The 20,620-nt window shown below is 44.5% G+C and overlaps 1 protein-coding gene across 2 annotated transcripts in view; it reads left to right on the top strand.

Annotated features, from left to right (window-relative positions):
* LOC139992192 (homeobox protein Nkx-2.4) overlaps positions 1-18,707 on the top strand; it is a 31,185-nt gene extending 12,478 nt beyond the window's left edge. The window contains exons 3-5 of one of the 2 annotated variants that reach the window (XR_011801043.1): positions 7,788-7,874; positions 14,442-16,785; positions 16,867-18,707. Coding sequence is in view for 1 of the 2 variants with exons in the window: in XM_072012827.1 (XP_071868928.1) it covers positions 7,788-7,874; positions 14,442-14,783 (429 nt within the window). In the remaining variant the exon portion in view is untranslated. Of the gene's footprint in view, positions 1-7,787; positions 7,875-14,441 lie in introns of both variants that reach the window. The other variant, XM_072012827.1, reaches the window with a different exon arrangement.
* Positions 18,708-20,620: the final 1,913 nt, after the last annotated feature.

The following is a 20,620-nucleotide window of genomic DNA, read 5'->3' as shown; positions in this document are numbered from 1 at the left end:
CTCTTCTCTCTCTCTCTCTCTCTCTCTCTCTCTTTCTATCCCTCTCTCCTTCATTTCCATCACGTTTCATTTTTTCTTTTTCCTTTCTCTTTCCTTTTTTTTTTACTTCCTTCTAATTAACTTCTCTCTCCCGCACAGGTCGGTCTTTCGCGTTTTAACGAGCTTTAAACTCGTTGTAACTTACCGGGCATAATTTGCGGAGACCCGTTGCGCGGCCTCTCGCGATTAAATTGTTGCGATCAATTTCGTGCTTCGAATTGCTCGTTTAATTCGTCCACGTAGCGACCGATTAATTATGCATCCTGGTTGACGTCGGTTTCTCGTACCGTTTTCTTCGTTCCCGGTTTCCGCTCTGCCTTCTTCCTCCGCGATTATCGGATACGATATGACGGGTAGTTTGACCGAAAAGTTGTTACACAGGCTGCTCTAAGAAGCATTATCGCACCTATCGAGTCTCGATTCTTGAATTATGTAACTGTCAAGACGTGTTCCGAAACGATACGCTATTTCATTTGGTAAAGCGATCCTAAAAAGCTTAGGAATTTTAAGCGAGTGTCGAAGAAACTAAAAAGTTGATAATAAATGGTAGAAGAGAATGTCGTTGTATGAAATATATCGGAGAGAGGTTGATAGCATTCGGTAGACATCTCTCGTTCGAATCCGATACCGATCGACCATTCGAAATTTCGAGCTTAAAAAAGGGGTGAAATCCAGAATGTAACTGAGAAAGAACGAGATAACCAGCCTGGAGGGACATAGTGAAAAAGAGAAAAAGGGAGAGGAAGGCGGGCCAGAGGGAGTGTAATTTGCCTCTAATGCGGCACTCGACGAAGCAGCTGGCTCTCCTCTTCTCCATTCGCCGGTCGGCCGCAACCGGTAACAGTAGTGATAATAATAACAATACCGACAACAATGCCAGGAGTGGCCAGCCATTGTAACAATGGGGAGACTGCACTTGGAGTAACAATGCGAGCGCAAAATGGAGGGACGCATCTGTGTGTCCCGCGCCAAGGAGAGACATGGGGAGTAGGGGATGATGCGACGAAGAGGAAGAAGAGAGAGAGAGGGACATCGTCGTCCCAAAGACGGGAAACGGCTCTTCGACTGGACGAAACACCCGTGGAAAAGTGTCGGCCGTGAAAATTTTCTCGCCACGGAAGTTTTCGACAATCAACGAGTAAAGCCATTTACGTGCTAGGATCGCTGCGTCGATCCTGCATCCTTGTACAATAAATTAATCAACAAGAAAACAGCTAATGTGTCTGGCCTGCGATTTTCATTAAAAGCTATTTAATATTGTTGTCCGTAACGATTAAAGTTTCTCTTTTATTTCAAAAACGTTGCTTGGATTAGGTACTCTAGACTTGTCGAGATTTCTAGCAGGTATTTACGAGCTACGTAGTCGAGGAACGGAGAAGATCTTTTACTTAACGTATTACCGCAAAGATGTACCTCTTTTAGGTTCTATATTCGAAGATATCGAAAGTGATCTTGGAGGATCGAGGCGGGCATGCGCGCGTTCCACGCGTGAAATTCCTTTGGTGACGAAATGCGTGCGGTTAATTGGACGTCGTGGAACGCGTGCGCGTATCTCTCGAGTGCACTCACGGCTCCCTCGCATAATAACGCACGCATGAATATGTCGTCGGCTTTTGCGGCCGCCCCCGCGTCATACCGCGCCATCGCCACGCACACCGGCAGCATGTGGCCGGCGTAATTGCGTTCCTCTCTTTTTCCTCGTCTTCCCATAGAACCTACAGGTCACTGCAAAAGTCGGTGATCGGTTACAAGCACTCGAGGTAACAGCATCGACGATCTGAGAAAAGAACGAATCTGTATAAGTCTATTAGGCCGATAGAAACGTGGTAAAGAAGAAGCGTTGTTATTTGACGCGCAACGACTGATCTTGGCTAGAGCTTAATTTGCCAATCGATTTTGGACAAGGTAACAGCCGAGTTGGCAGATTTTAAGCGACGATTGTTGGCATCGAAACGGCGATAGATCCATAAATCTCCGCAGCTCTTTAAATATATTAACGGAATAATAGAAATTATACCTACAGTTGTTTTCTACGTTTCTACTTTTACGAGGAAACCTCGCGTAAATGGTGCATTGATCGCAACGGAAAGGATTCCACGAGTGTTTCTAAGCAGTCTCTCCAGCTGTTTGAAAATAATCGGCAACAATTGTTCTCCCAATGCGGACAGACCTACGCGATACAGCCGTCGTCTTATGAGTTTTTCGCCGTGTTTGCGTCAATTATCGCGACGAAGAGGCAGCTTTACGAGTGTATTGTAAATACACTCGAACGTGCCTGTCGCGTAATACGCCACCAATTTCTTTTTGCGCTACGCGTACTGTAGAACTGCGCGGACCCGTTCTTTTGTAATCCCGCTGCACCTCCGGGACGGTACGCGAGGGTGCATACATTTTGAACCGCAAACATCCGCTTCCCAGGCTATTGGATCATCCCTGCCGTGAAACGACGAAGAAATTAGAGGGTGGAAAAGTGCGATCAGGAGCAAAAAGGCTGGTCAAATGGTCCTCGCGATTTCATCAAATCTTCTTCTTTAAATTGTTTAGACCTTTGCAAATGCGATTGATCGGATACAATTCTCTCCCTCTCTCTCTCTCTCTCTCTCTCTCTTTCCCTGTAAAGTATTCTGCGATTAAAAAAATTATCCTTTCCAATATTCAAAGTGTGTGAACAGAAAAGTTAGATATTTTGGAGAAATTGTATTCGCGTTCCATCGTCGAAGAACGAGGAAGAGACGTTTGTTCGTTCACGTTGAACGCGAATTAGTTCAGTCGCTCGTTTGAGAGAAACTGGAAAGTCATTTCTATTTGCCGGGCCGTAGACCCCAGGTTTTCAGACATCCGACTAGTAATCGGTAAGTCATCCCCGGCCCGATGGTATTGAGTTAAAACAACAAAAGGGAGGCGGGAATCGTGTTTGCCCACGGGCCACCACTCAGAAGAGTCAACACGGGACAATTAACAGCCCTAATCATAATTTGACGTTGCTTGATCCTGGTATTCGCAAGCTCATCGTTGTGGTTCCTTGCACTTTGCGGTGGAAACACATCCGTGACTAAAGTCAAGCCTCGCAAATGTAATCCCTTTTTCCTGCGATTTTTCCTTCGCGCCAACTCCCTCTGCAAATAATTGTAATTGTCGATTTAATAGAAGAATAGTTGGTAGTAACAGGAAGGGATATATCCGAGATTCTAAAACAGTCCTTTTCGTTCGTTTATACGTTACACGCTGTTTATAAAAGATAAAATTTCGCTGTTCTATTTAATACAAATCATTCTGTAAAGTAAAAGAGATAGAAATCGAAAGACGCGTGACTTACACACTGGCTCGATTACACCAAGAGAATAGGAAGGAAGGAAGGAAGAAAGGAATATCAACATCCTCCGTACACCCCTAACAACAATAGATTAGAGAAGACAATCAGCCGCGCTGCCCGAGGCAAGCGGATGCGTTCAGAAACGGTTCGGAACACCTCGAGTGGCAATTCTCGTCAATTACACGCGTCTTTCTTTCGAGCAACATCGAAACGAGCCCCGTGAATTATCCAGTAGCCCGAGGCTGCATGGGGTTTCCAGCGGATAATCCGTCGAAAGTTGGTGTCGGATGAAATTGCCCGAGGAAACAGTTAGCGAGGCCACGAAGGGTGGCGACGCCCGATACCACTCGGTTGCTTACGATGGTGGTGATGGTGGTGGTGGTGGTGGTGATTTTGCGTGAACCCTCGATGTACGCGACGTAATGACGTTACGCTAACTTGATCAATCGTCCACTTTAACCGCATACTCCCTGCCGAAACGGATGTACGAACTCCGGCCTCTGTCGAACATAAGCCAAACAGGTACTCCATGTTCCTCCCAAATGTTACATGTTCTCCGCCGCGCTTTGATGAACTGCCCTCTGAATTTATCGCTATTCGATACGTTAATTAATGTCGAAGTAAGAGACGAATAGTCCGTGCGGAAGCGACCTCGTGTCAAATGGATAATCGCCGGTTAAAAGCTGGAACTTTTCTAAGTGGAATCGAATCGTTCAAATATCAGCGAAACGGAACAAAGTTCCATCGATGGTGGAAAAGAATTCGTTTGAAAAGGTTCACGTTTGTTCGTCGAGAATGATCGCAGGAAAGCTGTGTTGAAACAGGAGCTTCGAAAGCTTCTGTATAGCTTCTATGTGATCTATTGTAGCATGCTAGGAGAGGGCAGTTATTTTGGTTGCAGTTTCTTGAAAATGTTGATTCTACGGTCAATATTAAGTCGTCAACCTTAAATCAGCCGTGAAAAAGCTCGTTACTGTCAATTAGCTCGAAGGAACGTGTCGACGGGTCTTTGTCGGCAGACCTTTTAGGATGTATGCGGAAGAGAAGAAAAGCGCAGGGTGTTCGCAGATTCGCTCGAACGGTTACGGGAGGCGTTTCATTTACCTGGCTGAACGAGAGTTAACCACGAGTTAATCGAAAGTTAAAGTTAAGCTCCCCTTTCTCGGTGTTGAGTAAACCTCGGTCGGACCCCTGTGGGCCCTGCTGCCTTTTCGCATCGGATCCGTCGTACCCATCGAAAATAAACAAGTTGTTCCTGCTTTCCTTTCGTTCGTTTCGTACAAGCAGCCATTTGATAGATTAGTTTTTCTGAAAGAATAGGTTTTATATTTAACAATCGCAAGAACGGAAAATATCGCGAGAATGGAAAATATCGCAAGAAGAAAATCGAAATAATAACGCGATAGCGTAGATAATAAATTTTTCGATTCCCTTGGAAGTATGAGTCGCGTGCCGACGAAGGTGATATCGAGTTATTCGTAAGCTCGACTTGGTTTGTAAACTTTATAGACGCGAAAGTTGGTCTGCTCGTTGAGAATCGGCATTCGCCACGAATTTCTTTCCTCCGTGGCCTGCGAGTACACACCAGTTATATCCCTATCTCGTTCAAGTTTCTCTGTTTACACACCGCACCGTTGCGGGAGCGACGGACAAACGGACTGACGGACAGGCCGTTCCCTTGAAATAACAATTCTCTCCGACAGTTCATCCCGTCTTCATCTCGTCGGATCTTTCACTGTCGTTGCCTATACGTTTATAGCTCGAACACGATCGCAGATATCGATACGTGCTCAATACGAATTGCTAGAAATTACAAATTTTCCGAATAATATATTTCTCACTCTCTGCGTGGCGTCGATTGTTCGATTAAAATCTCATCTCGAAAAATCTCACGACACGAGTCATGATGCACGGATGCAAAAGTTGCTCGAAAGAAGTCTCGCGGCAAACGCGAAAACAGTAACATGGTTTTACCCAGGACAAAAGGAACGGCGAAACGAGCGGGTGACACGCGAAAGTGGAGAATGCAAGAACGCGTTGAGGCAAGCAAGGCTGTTTGTAGACCTCTCGAAGTCGCCGCACGCCCGAAACTCCACGGGCTTCGACGAGTGGATTATCGGTGGAAAAGGAATTAACGAATGGGAGCGGCGAGAGAGTACTTGCCTCGTCTAGTACCTCTTCGTGGCTTTTAGATAAGGTCTCTCCGCCCTACGCATCAGTCGTACTACAAAACACACGCGGAAAGTCGCGCGGAAGGGCTCACCACCAGCGGATTCAAAGCGCTTTTCTTCGCGACCTTCGCTCCTTCCCTTTCTTTCCGTTGTTTACAGCCAGTCGTCACCTTCTTCCATTATGAGTGATTTATGCGCGTTACACTTGCTGCTGGAAACGAGCTGAATTAATCGGAGCCGGCGTTTCCAATGGAAAATTTCGATCTCATAAAACGCGATCAAATACAGATGGGACTAAAGATGTATTTGTAAAAAGTAAATGCTGCCCACGGTTCTTGAAGATGAATTTCCATAGTATTATTAATCATCGTTGCCTCACAGCTCACTAACAGCTTCGATAACAGATTAAAGCTGAAAGCATAACTAATTTTACTCGGGAAACCTTTTAAAAAATAAAACAGGCATTAGAGTTTAGAGAGACATAAAATACTACTTAGTAAATGAGTAAAATGTATACTTACTCGCTCATTGGTACTCAATGCTCACAACAGTTGTTGATTTTTCCCCATAACGCTTAATTCAAGAGCCAACTCGTAAAAGACGATAAACTAAAACATCGATTATTGTAACAGGCAGGTACAAGTATTCCTGGAAATATCGTAATGGGTAATCGCTGGAGAGAAGGGCAATTGGAAAATCGTGTTCGCCATAGAACGATCGGTATTCGTGGCGTACACGCGAGGCGGCGAACGAGCGCTGCCTCGTAGGGGGAACAAGAATTTTCGAGGGTGGTCGATCCCGCTAATATTCAAAGAATTAGACAGACGGTGGCAGGCTCTTGAGACACGGTCTACTGCGCGGGGCCCCTTAAAGTGCTTTCGTTGCATTCTACGGCGCGCATAACTCCGACAATGGGGGTTACACGGGGCGGCTACGCATGGGGATTGCAGCGGGTTACAACCACTCGAGTAGGAGGTTACAGGCAAGGCAACATATAGGTCGGACTCGCCTTTGATACGTGCGATAAAGATCGGGCTTAGGCCTACCTTTCGCACATGCCTCTAATTTACTCTTTTGTCCTCCTTTTTTAAAATCGTTCGATCCGCTGTTTCCTTATCTTCGTGAATTCGTCCCCGCTCTATTCACATTGCCGTAGAAAGACTTTGCCTTTGAAAAAAAGCAAAATTAACTAACGAACTTAACAGTTTTACCGGATCATCGCCGGATATGCTCGCAATACTCGTATAACGTACTAAACGTGACCAAGCGACGTTATCCTAGCAAACTCGTGTTAAGGATTAAATCGGCCGACAGAAACGGAGAGCATTGTTTTCGTCGGTCGACGACAATGCCACGATGATCGGGACGCGCCCCTGTGAACGTGGCATAATGTACAATACGGATTATAACGCGCCGCTGTCATAAGCAGATGCCGATTTCGATCCCGTCCGCACGGCCGGCTTCCCTAATCGCGTTCAATTGCCGTAAAAGCGATTTTGAACGAGAGCACGACTGCTCCTAGGCCCAAACTTCATAAAACTGCTGCGTGTTCCTTTTGACATCGTGCATGGGAGAAATTAAACCGGCGGAACTTCCGCTTCTGGCGATTCGATTGGCGGAAATTTGGTATTTCGGCATCCATTTTGTTGTTCTGAAATTGCGTGATGAAATAGGATTAAAATCCACGGGGTTTTTTAAGAGAAAGGAAAGATTTTCATTCTTTATTTTCCTTATTTACTTTATCAATTAAAATTTGAGAAATGTAAAATGAAAAATGTATTAAAAAGAAACTGATAGCGAGGCGTGAAAAGATCGTTGTTCAAAGTATCTGGCAAAGTGAGCGAAGCCTTAAATCCCTCTCGTAGAAATAACAAACTTATAATAACCGTGGATTATGAATTTAAGGGGGCCACGAATCGTTCCAGATTACTTGAAACGTACACACGCGACAAAAGGTTGGCACTCGCTCCCCCTTGTAAAAATATTTCAGTTCCTACCTGGCGACAGTTTGCGCGTCAAAGATGTGTCGCAGCTTTTTTAAAAAACGGGAAAAAGGAAAATTCGACTCGAAGCATCTGGTATCGCAATCTGAACTCTGGTTGCTCTTCATATTTTCAAGTTTCATTTGTTTCATAAATGTCAAACAAATATTCTCATTAGCACAGGCTTTATACGGGCAACTTACTACCACCTTTTCTTCTTTTTTATAATTTCTGCCAATAAAATTCCATACTAATAGGAACAATTCCTTTTTCACGTTACAGGTGAAAATATGGTTTCAAAATCACCGATACAAGTGCAAGAGGCAAGCGAAGGAGAAGGCGATGGCCGAACAGAATGCTCAAAATCAGGTAACTACCTGTTTAAAAAGAAATATAAAGATATTAGTTTGAATACGTTGAACAAGTTCGAAGGAAGACGTTTCTAGAAGAAGACAGAGTAAAAAAGAGGAGAAAGGCAGAGAGAGAGAGAGAGAGAGAGAGAGAGTGAGTGAGGGGGAGGAGGGAGGAGAGAGGGGCAAGGATTAAATTAAACTCTGTCGTTCGACCGTTTCTCGTGTGATAATAATACGCGTCCTCGATAGATCGGATTTCCCGAGGGATTTCGAAACGGCGAGACACACGACAAAATATCGAGCGTTTCGAAATGAAATGCTTTTAAATGAAAAATATTCCGGACGCGGCGCGGATCCTCGCATCCACATCGTATTTCGTTTCGAGTGGGCCACTCGACCGACTCGAAGCGATTCTGCATTCATTTCGTTATTCCAGCCGAAATTTTTGCAGGAATACCGACCTCCCTGCAACATAAAATCGTCTGTGTTAAACACGTAATTACCACGATGTTTCAGCGACTGGCTGTTGCAATATCATTTTTATTTTTTACCTCTATTTCTTTGTTTTTTGTTTTCCTCCGTCCTTTTCCATGTATATCTTGCTACGTTTTTTAATGTTTTTCATCTTCTAACGAGCGACAGAATTTCGTTTGAGTCTCGCCGAGCTCACGATTCATTGACCAGTAATACCGACGATGTACATAGAATGCTAAGCAAATTACAACGTTCGAAGCCTAGGTGAAATAACTACAGAATATTTGTACATCTATGTTAATGTCGTTGCCTGAGAAGGTTTAATATAACGTGTACAGTCTATACGTAAAATCACGTTAAAAGAAAAGAAAAAAAAAAAAGCATAATTTCGATCCATTAAATTCTACCTATAACGGACAAAGATAGTTTGAAAGTTATGGATTTCGAATCCTACAATATTATTTCGCGCCCATAGAAATCCCCCTTCTCTCTACCCTTGCTTTTCTCTCTTCTCCCCTTTTTTATCGGCTCTAATAATGACGCGCCAGATTCCCGAGATATCGTAATTGCAAGTTCAAAACGTGCCCTGTCTCCATCTCGTCGCACGCACTGACGAATACGAATCGTCTCTCCAGCGGCTCCCTCTGCCCTCCTCTGCAATAACATTCAAAAGAGATGTCAGAAGACGGCGATCGTGCCGATACACACAGATCCGTCCTGATGAATACATTAGAGCCGGGTACGAACGAGTATGCGAGATCACGGATGTCCCGGCATGCATTAGCGGCAAATCGTCCGATTCGAGTTAGCGGGAATCGGCGTGTCGTGTCGTTTCACTCACGCTGAAAATCATTTTCGTGTCAACATGACGTCGATTATTTGTTCTCCGTCAGTTTTTTGCGCTTCAAAATGAATTTCTTGCACGGTCACGGAACGTGTAACACGCTTCTTGGAAATGTTTTTTAGTCGTTTCTATCCAGCTACTTCGTTAACGTTTCCTTTTTCCCCTATTCCTCTACACCGGCGTGTTTTGTTCGTGCTAAAAATATTTTTTTAAAGAATACCTGTACCAACATAAGCGACACTCCACGCGGAATGGCGTTTCGACGTAAGCGGATTTTCATAGCGCTTTTTTCGGTCACCGTCGACTTTCACCGTTTCATCGAATTTCGATGGCAACGAGCATACACGTCGAGCGATTTTCGTGCAAAACCACTTTCGCGGGTGACGGGGATCAAAGTCATTCTCTGTGTTTCGATCCGTCCTCGATATCGTGTTATTATCGTGTGCGCGCCATATCCAGCTTTGCGACGCGACGGCCATCTGCTCTCATATTGGATCTCAAATTTCGTTCTTTATATATATATATATACTACCTTAGATTTAACATCACCTTTGGATAACTTTTGCTCTTGATCCACACGATCCATCTTTTAGAATATCGTTCGTGCGTGACAGGTAGTTTTCTGAAAAACATTCATCACACTTGCAGAGTGTATCAATTTCAATTTAGATCTTCAAGCCTGTAACAAATAGAGTTATGTATTTAGATCGCGATCGATCTTGTCTCTAAGTAGGGTCGACATAGTCGCCGCCAAGCGGCGGCTCGTAAACACCCATAGAACATTAATGGTGCTGAAAGTTATCCGGTGGCCCGATCTGTAAACCGTCCTTTCCCCTCGATTCGTCCACGCTAGGACGAGCAGCCGCCCCATAATTTACTCGTTAGTTTTTCGTGGTCCCCGTAGACTCTGTTTCCATTCATCTCTGTATCGTATCGCCTATCTTTTTTTCTATCGCTTCTTTCCCTTCTTCCATAGAGTGGCGACTCGTCGTTTCTCTCTCTCTCTCTCTTTACCGTAATCTCTATTTCAATTCAATACCGTGTTTACTATTTCTCCTCGTTCTCCGTACGGCATTTTCATTCTATTATCTCGATCTGCTCGATGGTACGTGTAATTGGGTGACCAGAATCGCGTGCACACCACGACGCGAAATTGCAACATACGCATTGGGCGTGGCAGTTACAGTATTATTAGCGTTTCGTACAATAGGGATACCTCCCATAGATAGATTTCTTAATAGACAAACTAGAGCTTTCTCCCGCCGAGTACGTCCCACGATAGAGCAGCTGTTTTCCTTCGTTAAGCGACCTGTTTCCAAGTCGCTGTTTCCACAATTTCTTGCAATTAATTTCTTCTTGCGAGCCTTTGGTGTTATCCCTATAAAAAAGAATAAACGTATTAGGTATCTGCATCTCGGTTACATACGGTAGAGAAGAGGAATACTTTGAGATTTCTTACAAAATACATTATACCTTTCCCAATAACCGGCCAAATAAGTAGATACCTTCTTATTGTCGTTGTTTTTCGACTATGAGAGTATTCCTTTCGAAAAATTACCATAGGATTTGTTGCAAGTTCGAAAGGGTTAGACGGGAAATCTGTAATTTTCAAATTAATAGAAATTACTTAGGAATATTTGTTAGCACGTAGCACAATTGTTAACAGCGGATAGAATTAATCATTAACGGAGTTTAAAACACCATGCGACGGAGACGTAGCAGTTACGACGGCAACGTCGTCGTCGACGTTGACGACGAGTTGGCAGCCAGAGCTCCGATTTTTTCCCCCTTTCTTTCGTTTTATTCCATTTCCTCCCCTCGCGGCGGTAAAAAAATTTCAAGTGGCAGCGCGAGCGAGCGAACACGAGAAAAGGAAAGAGAAAGAAAAAGACGGGGCAGAGAGAGAGAGAGAGAGAGAGAGCGCGGGTGAGAAGGAGAAGTAGAAAGAAAAAGAGAAAGAGAAAGAGAGAACGAGAGAGGAGAAGGGTGGAGAGGTATCCTGCAGGGAGCGCGGAAACGGGTGCTCGAGGACCGGTCGCCATCTTGCCGTGAGTACAGTCATGCACAACACCTGGACGCGAATCGGGGTTACCAATACTACTACTACTATTGATATCGATTAACCCTCCCCTGGAGACGCGAGCCGCCGATCTTTCGACCCATCGATTGTAACTTCGTGTCGCAATCGAGATTAAGCTGAACGCCTGCGACATATTTATGTCTAGAGCGTGGAGATAGCGAATCGTTGGAAAGTAACGAAGCCGCTTTGATCGAATTTTACTCCGTCTGTCTGTCTGTCTGTCTGTCTCGATAACCGGCGAGGATACAGCGAAATTGAAATTTTCTCGCTTTAAGATATTCCTAAGGAAGATGGAATAAATACAAAATAATTACATCGATTATTCTGTCTTCAGCGGAATATATTATTCGAGTCAATGGTATATTCGTACGCATTCGAACGAATTTGCGAGAGTTTAAAAAAATTTCATCGAACCCGATAGAAAACTGTCGTTGTCGTTAACTCTCGATACCAGTCTTACAGAAGACAGAGATCTCTTTTATACGTCTTTTATACGTCTCGGGAAATCGCAGGAATCGTAGGAGGAGAAATCGGTGGCCTGGTTTTCACGCTTTTTTGGGGGGGGGGAGGGAAAGGGCGCGAGAGCTGTTTGCCGGGTATCGAGAGATCGCCTAATGTAATTACACTCGTGGTAAAACATCGGTTATTAAATTTAAAAACCACTTCCTCGTTTACGGAACCCATTGAATTCCATTCGTCGCGGAAATGAGAGGTCCCGGCAGAAATCTTTTAATATCTCTTCTCGTGGTTCTTTGTTCGACCGAGGCTTCTGTAAAGAAACGAGACGTAGACGGCCGTCGCGTCGGGCTGGTCTGTTTCATGGTGGTAGTGGTTTTAGAGGTGGAGGAGCGAAGGAGGGAAAAAGCTGTGCCACTGGTAGAGCCCAGCTTTTAGTTAATTATATCAGTTTCAACGATGACGAATGTTTTTCCACGAGAGATGCATTCGGGTGAAAGTCAGTGGCGCGCGCGAGCGGCACATTTAGATATTCGATGCGGCTGTATACGGCCTGAACATCGGCCGCCACCGCCTAGACGTTTCAAGTACAATTTATTTTGCACGTATCTCTGCCCTCGTTCCTTGTCCTCGTGATATATTAAAGGAATTAAACGTCCTGTAGAGGGTACCTTTTAAAAAATCTGATCATCGCCGGAGCAGATTCTTCGCCAGCTGTCTCTTTTCTCTTCCTTTCATCTTCTTCGGATTCGTCTCTTTCTCAATACGCGGAACAAAAGGTTGCACACGTTTACTCGATTCGTATGATTGTATTCCCAAATTATGGTTAACATTTATATGTAAAACGCATTGTATAGTATAAAATTGAATCTGTAATACCAATAATACCATTCACTGCCTTGAAAGTAGAAATAAAAAATGGAATCTCGGTCGAGTCCTTAACCTAAACGGCAACCGGTGACGACGATCGTTTCCGAGCAAGAAATATATATATATATGTATTGTACATACCGTTAAAAGGGGACGGTGTTCCACGAAGGGGGAGAGGGAAGTCCACGCGTAATATGTTTCCCGAGAATCCAATCGCGGCCGCGCGATCACGGCAACATTGAGGCTCATTATGCGTGGCGCAGTGGTCGCCGCTCATAAACACGTACTACTCCGTTCCTAAGCACGGCCATTTTCGCCGGAAATCGCTTAACGCGTGTTGAAGTGGTTAAAGTGGCGTGACGCGTGACGCGCGCGCCGACCGTCATGCGTTTAGCGTAATCGTCACTTTGTCAGCGTGAAGTGCACGGCATGCCTGCACTTATGTTCGCGGCCAGCAACGTGCACGTAAGTTCGTGTCGGCCACTCGAATCGAATCGTTGTTACACACTCCACCCCCATTGTTTCCTTTCGCGTAGGTACAGATTTGGTTACCGAATCGTTACGATCGCAGAAGAATTTATTCTCGAGACATTTCATGGATGAATCCCTAAAATAATTATGCGAGAATAGAATCAAGATATAGGATATCGTACGTAGTAGATCAAACGAATGACGATGGTCGTACTTTACCTGCAGCTTCTGCGTTCACCCGTCTTTCCATTCTTTCAAACTTCATCCGAGTGTTGCAGCTTCTGTAATGTGAATATGTACTCGTATTTATAATGCCGCAAGAATCTTTTTAATAGGTACTAAGCGATCTTCGTTAAAAGTAACTTTTCTTTTATCTTTATTCGCCGCTTTTGCTGTCTTAAAATATGAAGGACGAAGGTGCTTCAAGATCTATCAGACATCGAGCCTCGACCAAAGTCGAGCTTCGTAATAGCTTTATAAAGAACGAATTCTCTGATAACCGAGAAAAGACATTCGTCTCTGCAATTCTTCGCTCGATTTTCTTAAAAATGATCCAACCAGCGTGAATTCATCAGCCGAAATAGGCGTTATTTCCGAGCGGTCACGATCATATTATTAAAGCGTCGCTGGCGTGGAGATCGAAGAGGAATGTCGTGTACCGAATGTTGATACAGCTGAGTGGTCGTCCCGGCAGGTACTCGGCCGGCTTGCTTCGGCTTCTGTTTGGCATGCCGTGGGGTCCCGCTCGTCGTATTGAATCCCCCGGACAGTAACGCGGGGAGACGAGGGACAGCAGTTCTCGATGTTGACGCGGCTCGACAGAGCCCTGGCTAGAATCCTGTGGTCCACGGTAGCTGGTACTGTTTATTCGTAATGTGTGTGTGTATGAGAGAGAGAGAGAGAGAGAGAAAGAGAGAGAGTCTCCGGCTGCTAAAGTACGAGTATGCTCGAATGCTGATCACGAGGTATCGCGCGGGTTAAGTACCTGTGCCTACCGAGCCCACGTGTTTGCTTGGAACACAGAAGCCGAGCCACGACGTCGTCCCACGTCTTCTTTACGGTTCGTCGTACGCAGCCTGTGCACCTACGTGTGGATTGAGTTTACATACCGGTGGATCGGGTAGACTAGGCTGTCGTTTCTCTTAGATGAATGATGATGTCAGAAATTCCAGGCGAAGTTCGGGTTGTTCTCCATTTCTCGATGCAAATAAGAAATTACTTCTACGGCAATAGTTCAAGATTTGAGGCTATTTTTCAAATATTCTTCGGTCGGATTTCGTATTCTGCTGAAACGATCGCGTCGTAAAACTTGCAAATACTGGAACCGAAAGCTACTATCGAAATTCAAATATTCCAATCGAAAGAACGACGCTATTTTTATGTTACAGAGCGCTAGTTCGCCGCGACGAGTGGCTGTGCCGGTGCTCGTGAAGGACGGGAAGCCATGCGGAAGCGGCGGCGGAGGCGGAAACGAGGGCAGCCGCGGTGGACCAAGCGCGGCCTTGGCGAGTCCAGCCCCTCACATGACCGCGGCGTCGAGCCCTCACGGTTCTCATCACGCGGCCTCCTCGGTGCCTCATCACTCGGTGGTCGGTGTGAACCACGTGATAACGTCCAGCCAGAGTCTTCAGCATTGCTCGTACCCGAGAACTGGTACCCAGCAGAGCATGCAGCAGCAACAGCAACCGCAATGCGGTGCGTACCTGCCGTTCCAAGGACGGGCTTGGTAGTACATGCCATCCGCGGCGGGGGCTAATCCCTCCGTCGCAGGTCCAGCTGCCTGGTATCCTATGGAAGACAGCCCCTAGAAAGAGTCCTGTGTCGCGTACTCCGATCTGTGTGAGTCGTTTCTAGAACAGCTTACCTGGCCTGGATCATTGGAATTGAACGACGTGACTGATCTAGGGGAGACTGTCTTTCCTTGGTGACGAATACTCATCGCAGACACTGGAAAAAGACTCGGTGAAATTGGTTTATCGAGACGATACGTCTGCTTGTTAGGAGACGCAGACACGTTTAGCAATTTGTCCAACGGACAAAGATGGACCGGTTGTTCGAGAGATATTGTAAGAAGAGAAAATTCTGCGTGAACCGCAGGACGGTTATAATTGAAGTCAGTGATCAACGTGAATGTCCCTCTCTTGTATAGGGTCTGAAATGTGCGAATCGCTCAAGTATCGGTTGCACGTCTGCATCAATGGAGGCTTTGAAGAGGTCGCATCTCGATGGATCTGAAAAATTTAGAAATACGAATAAGTTTCTTAGATACAAAGTACTTATATCGGTTTTCTCATTCGTTTTGTCAATTATTATAGAGATAACAGTTCTGTTTCCTGTTCGAAGATCTGTCTTACGGAAACAGTCCTTCCAAATTTGAGGAACAATCCAAATTTCGACGCATATTCGATTTGATTCTACGTTGCAAAAGAAATTTTATATCTGCAAGAACAGAAACGAATGCGAAACTTGCAAGATCCTTACTTGTTTATCGTGAAATGAAATCTTGACAACGAGTTCCGCTGGAAAACGTGTTAGACTACTTGCTGTTCCATCATCTACTTGTTCTCAGAGGCTAACCACGTATGAGACAAAGACCAGGAGTAATCAGAAGGATAATTCGATGTCGAGGATGTCAGTACTAATCTGAATTTAACTTCCATCTCCTTTGCAGCGATAAAATCCCTGCAAATAAAGAAAAATTTTATTCTGCATTCATTGATTCATATAAAATAATAATTTTAACTAAAGAGAATTTCTATTTTAAACATCAATTGAATTCCAATTACACGAAGGCTAACATCCTTAACAAAATTATTTTCTAAATTAAGAATACCGAGGGTTCCAGAGTCACTCGAATGGACGAAACAGAGTAATTAATTTTAATACTAGAAAGTTTGTTAACAAATTTGGTTTTACGTACGACCAATGAGACAACGTCGGTGGATGTGCGAGCGAAACGTCGAAGCAGATTGCAGAAACGCGGATAATCTGGCCAGTACACTCGAAACGCGTCGATTCCAATTGCGAGAAACCGTACACCGGTTGTGTGCATTGCGTGTGTCATCGGAGACGCACTCTCGCAACACTGTTGCGTTGCAACAACACGTATCTATCATCGAGGAGGATTCGGATTTCCGGTGTATAGGAACTCCTCCATGTGGACCAGTTACGAACGGTCAAACGCTAACTTCAAATTTTCAATTATTCCAGTTATTTTATTCTAATGGACCAAAGAGAAAATAACTTTGTACAAAAATATATCCAAATTAATTTGTGCATCTTCTTGTAAACAAGAAAAGATAAAGAAGCACATTATGTGGCAAATTTTTTTTTTTTTATATAAAGATTTGAAATGGAAGGAATAGAAATTTTCAGCAAATTTGGACGCGATTATAAATCAACTTCGAACGATTATAATTTGCGGAAAGGAGCCAGCGAATCGTGGTAGGAATCGGTGCCTGCTTAACGCGATACTAAGAATTTCTGATAGGTCGAGTATCTTCCACGACAAATTATAAAATCGAGCCATTCGATCGACACTGATTCTAGGATACGTCGGTTAGCAATAAATCTGGAAACCTAAGAGCAAGGAATCATCGATTTGGAATACGCGACAACGAGGTAAACCTGAAAGCAACAAATGGAAACAAAATTTTATACGCATGTCGGATTGGCGTTAGGGGCGTGTAATGAGTCTTCGCCGGGGTTGTTCATCGTTATTGCACAATCGAGGTAACGTTTATTACAAAGGTATAGTTGGTACAAAATCGACAAGTGGCCGCGGTAACTAGACGCTAATGACAATGACCCTAGGTTCGATATGACGAATCCACGATCCACGGGATAACGGATATACTTTGCTTCAAAGTCTAAGTCGGACTCGACTTACTCCTCGTGATACAAGGATCGCTTGATCAATTCTTTGCTAAGACGTGGATTATTCACCGATCGTACAAACACACTAGGTATCTGGCTAACGAGACTGCAAGAAAGGGAATGACATTCCGTCACGACGACGCTGCAGAGGAAAACTATGATGGAGTGTGCCTAAGGGCACGAGATCATCGGATTCGTCGAAGAAAGCCTCCGCTCGGAGGGTGAGGGAAATAGACGTTGCTGTTAATTGGTTAATTTCTATGTTGGCGGTTAGAAAAGGATGCTAGCCGCTCTCGAGTTTTGTACAGTTTAGTAGGATTTCTTTCGTATTTTATCAATTATGTATCTATCTTGAATTATTTATAAATCTCTCTCAAATAATTTGATTCAAGATTGAAATTAACGATTCGAGTTCATCTTTATACAGATCAATCGCTTATTGCGCTCAAACGAGTCTAAAATTTTCACAAACGTGAAAATCCAAGTTAGATAAACTAAAAGTTTTACAGATTTATAAATTTGTTGCGATCGAGTTTCGAATATCTTAAAGAACTTGTCGAAAACCTTACTTCGTCGTACATCCTAATTACGAAACAAAAAACAATTTCTAGCCAGAAAACGACGACAAAGAATACTTATTATCCGAATCTAACAACAAGCCACAAACTCGTCCTCTTACAATCCTTCACATAAATACATGTACCCGCGATTTTCTTTGAAACGTGAACCACGATTTCTTGGATTCTATGAGCGAATGACTCGGTGGAACAGAATCTATTCGTGGTGAAAAGGATGAGCGGTAAAAGATCGACCAATCGGCTGCCAGTCGGAGGTACATCCGCGAATCACGTAGTGAAATAGTATTCTTTCAATTTTCACGATTCCCGAGCGGCAGAGTCGAAAAAGGCGGAGGTGAAAGAGCACGAGCATGACTTACATTAGAGTCGTAAGAGTCGAAACAGATTAATCGACCAAGCGCGTGGTTTGTTCAATTGAACGACTCGGATCCAACGTTTCCTTTCTTTCTCTTCGCATGGAAACGATGAAACCGTGTCGCGAGCGTGTTTCAGGCGGATACGTCGAGCCAGAGACACGCGTGTACATAGTTAGAGATGTATATTACGGCGTATTTCTCGCATCCGTCGCGAAATTGTGACGCGGTTTGCTTGTGCAGAAGAGAGAATCGATTTTCCACGGTCGACAACGACGATGAAGACGAAAACAAAACGTGCCGAATGTAAAAAGAAGAGCGAGAGCGAGAGAGAGAGAGAGAGAGAGAGAGAGAGAGAGAGCGAAAGAGAGAGAGAGAGAGAGAGTAAGAGAGAAAAAAGGCGGCGTGCGCGCTGTGATAATGAGGTCACAGGTGTGAATCCGATGGTGTAAATATAATGTGTGGTATGCTGGTGTTTAGGCGCATACGCGACGAAGACGACGCGAGAAAGAATTATAAAAAGAAGTGGTAGAAGTCGGCTCCAAAGTTGAAAAGCGGTGAATTTCGACGACGACGCCGGTAAGGAACATTCACGTTCTACTGTAAACGATTTAGCAAACTCGAGCATTATCGACATTAATATAACACACATACACACACACACAAAGACGCGCATACATGTACACACTGATTACACGGTACATACGTACACAGGTACACAAAAGCGTAAAAGTATAACGATTGACGAATAGCGAGTAGCGTGTGACGGTGAAGAAAATTAGAGATTATTACAAAGTTTTGTAAATAACGACAGAGATATTAATAAAACGATACTTATTCAAAGGAACGAGCATGTTGTGTGGAATACGCCGAAACGTGTGTCGATCCTATCCTATCCCATCTTCTCTGTGTTTCTCTTTCTTTCCTCCCTCCTCTTCTTGTTAACCTGCGAGGGGTTGGACAAAGAATTGAATACATCTGAATGGGGCACGGATTGACACGAGTCCGAAAGCGCTGATCGTCGAGATTCAGCAAGTCATCAGAATGCCGAGGCGGCTGTTTCCTTTGTATTATCCGACTCGGTCTATTTTTTAACATCCCTCGCGCAAATAAGAAGACACAAACTTAGGGAAAAAGTATGAATAAAATTCTAAGAATTTCCAGAATTTCTAAAGATGCTTCATAGTCTTCAAATACTTCGTAGCCTGATTCACCTCTAAGAAACCTATATCATTTTTCATCGTTATCAACTCATCGCAGCATCCATATCACGTATCATAGAATTAAGAAATGGAAAATATATCTATATAATTCTCAGAAACTCGACCAATTACTCATCCACGCGGAGAAATCAACGCCCCGATCAAATCCAACAAACGACGCCGCACTCCCCCTATCCAACATTCTATCCAAGAGAGAAGAAGTTAAGAACGTTTCATTACATCTCCGACGATTTTTGATCATACCTGTTTCTCATGGTGCGGAACGAACCAACCTTGCGACTAGTGCCATGGAAACACCCTTGCGCGAGCCAGCGCCGCGTGTTCCTGGCCTCGTAACGTCGTAACCCCCTTAGACTGCGACGGTGTAGCTCTACGATTATTAAGGTAAGCCGATCTCCTCGATAGGTGAAGGTTAATACCAGGTTATACGCGTAGAGAGGCGAAGCGACCGCCAGGAGTCGGACGGCTGTTATTGGATATTTGCCGAGGGTCTACAGCCGGGACTTAACCCCACGGGGGTAGGATTCCGGCGATTTATCAAGAGCACCGTGACTAATTGCTCCTGGAAGAGCGGATACAGGTACACGACGTGGCTGGCGTGCGTGCGCCCGCGAGCGCCCGCGCGCGCGCAATTTACCGGGTCAAAAGGGAAAGGTTGCACAGCAGAAAACTGTTTCCGACTTCCGCGGAGGAAGTGAGATTAATGAAAGCCGAGGGGAAACCGGCCGTATTCTTCGCTCTTTTTTTTTCCTTTCCTGCTCCAACGGTTCGTCGTGATATTATGAAATTTCGCGAATTACCGCCACCACTGACGACGACGATGACCCTTCAACGATTTTGCGTTTCCATGTATTTCCTAGGTCGTGTGATCTCCCGCGGTGTAATTTGTAGCTCTTCCGAGAGATCTAAAGCGAAGGAGAATACATGTCCTCGTTATTAATCGCATAATAATTGCATCGAATGCTTTTATTAAGACTCTGCAAACGCGGTACGTGTATCGACGCTCCGACAAACGTGTCGTAACTAAATACAAACTAAAACAGTTCGTAAAAATAAAAAGGTTGGCAAATTTAAGGAAGACAGCCAGCCTTTTTATTGAAATACTCGTCGTTGGAATCGAGTAATTGCGTCGACAATTATATCAGAGCAAAGGACAGAAAAATGGAAGAAAAAGATAGTAGCACGCGTTCCACGCTCGATGCTGTCATCGCGCGCGTGTCGCCACTTTGTATGTGCATGTATGTATACGTGCGTGCGTCGCATGACATACGAGAGGTCCTGACGGTGACAGGCCTCTGCTTCTGGTGGTCACTCTTATACACTGGTATCCCATATCGCACCCCACACACCCCTCTCTTTCTCTCACTTCGCCCGCCATTATCATATTTATTAACTGCCGCTCGACGCTTATATCTACACCTATTCGCTGCCATTCCTATATAATATAATCTGTGCCAGTGACAGCAGCACGTGGCTCCAGCCTCCATCCGCTTTCCCTCACCACATTCACCCTCGCCTACTAAACCTCCAATCTCTA

This window comes from Bombus fervidus, chromosome 11, assembly GCF_041682495.2.
Source record: "Bombus fervidus isolate BK054 chromosome 11, iyBomFerv1, whole genome shotgun sequence".
In the NCBI taxonomy this organism is placed as follows: Eukaryota; Metazoa; Arthropoda; class Insecta; order Hymenoptera; family Apidae; genus Bombus; species Bombus fervidus.
The sequence above is the reverse complement of the archived record's forward strand: the minus strand, read 5'-3'. Positions and strand labels throughout refer to the sequence as shown.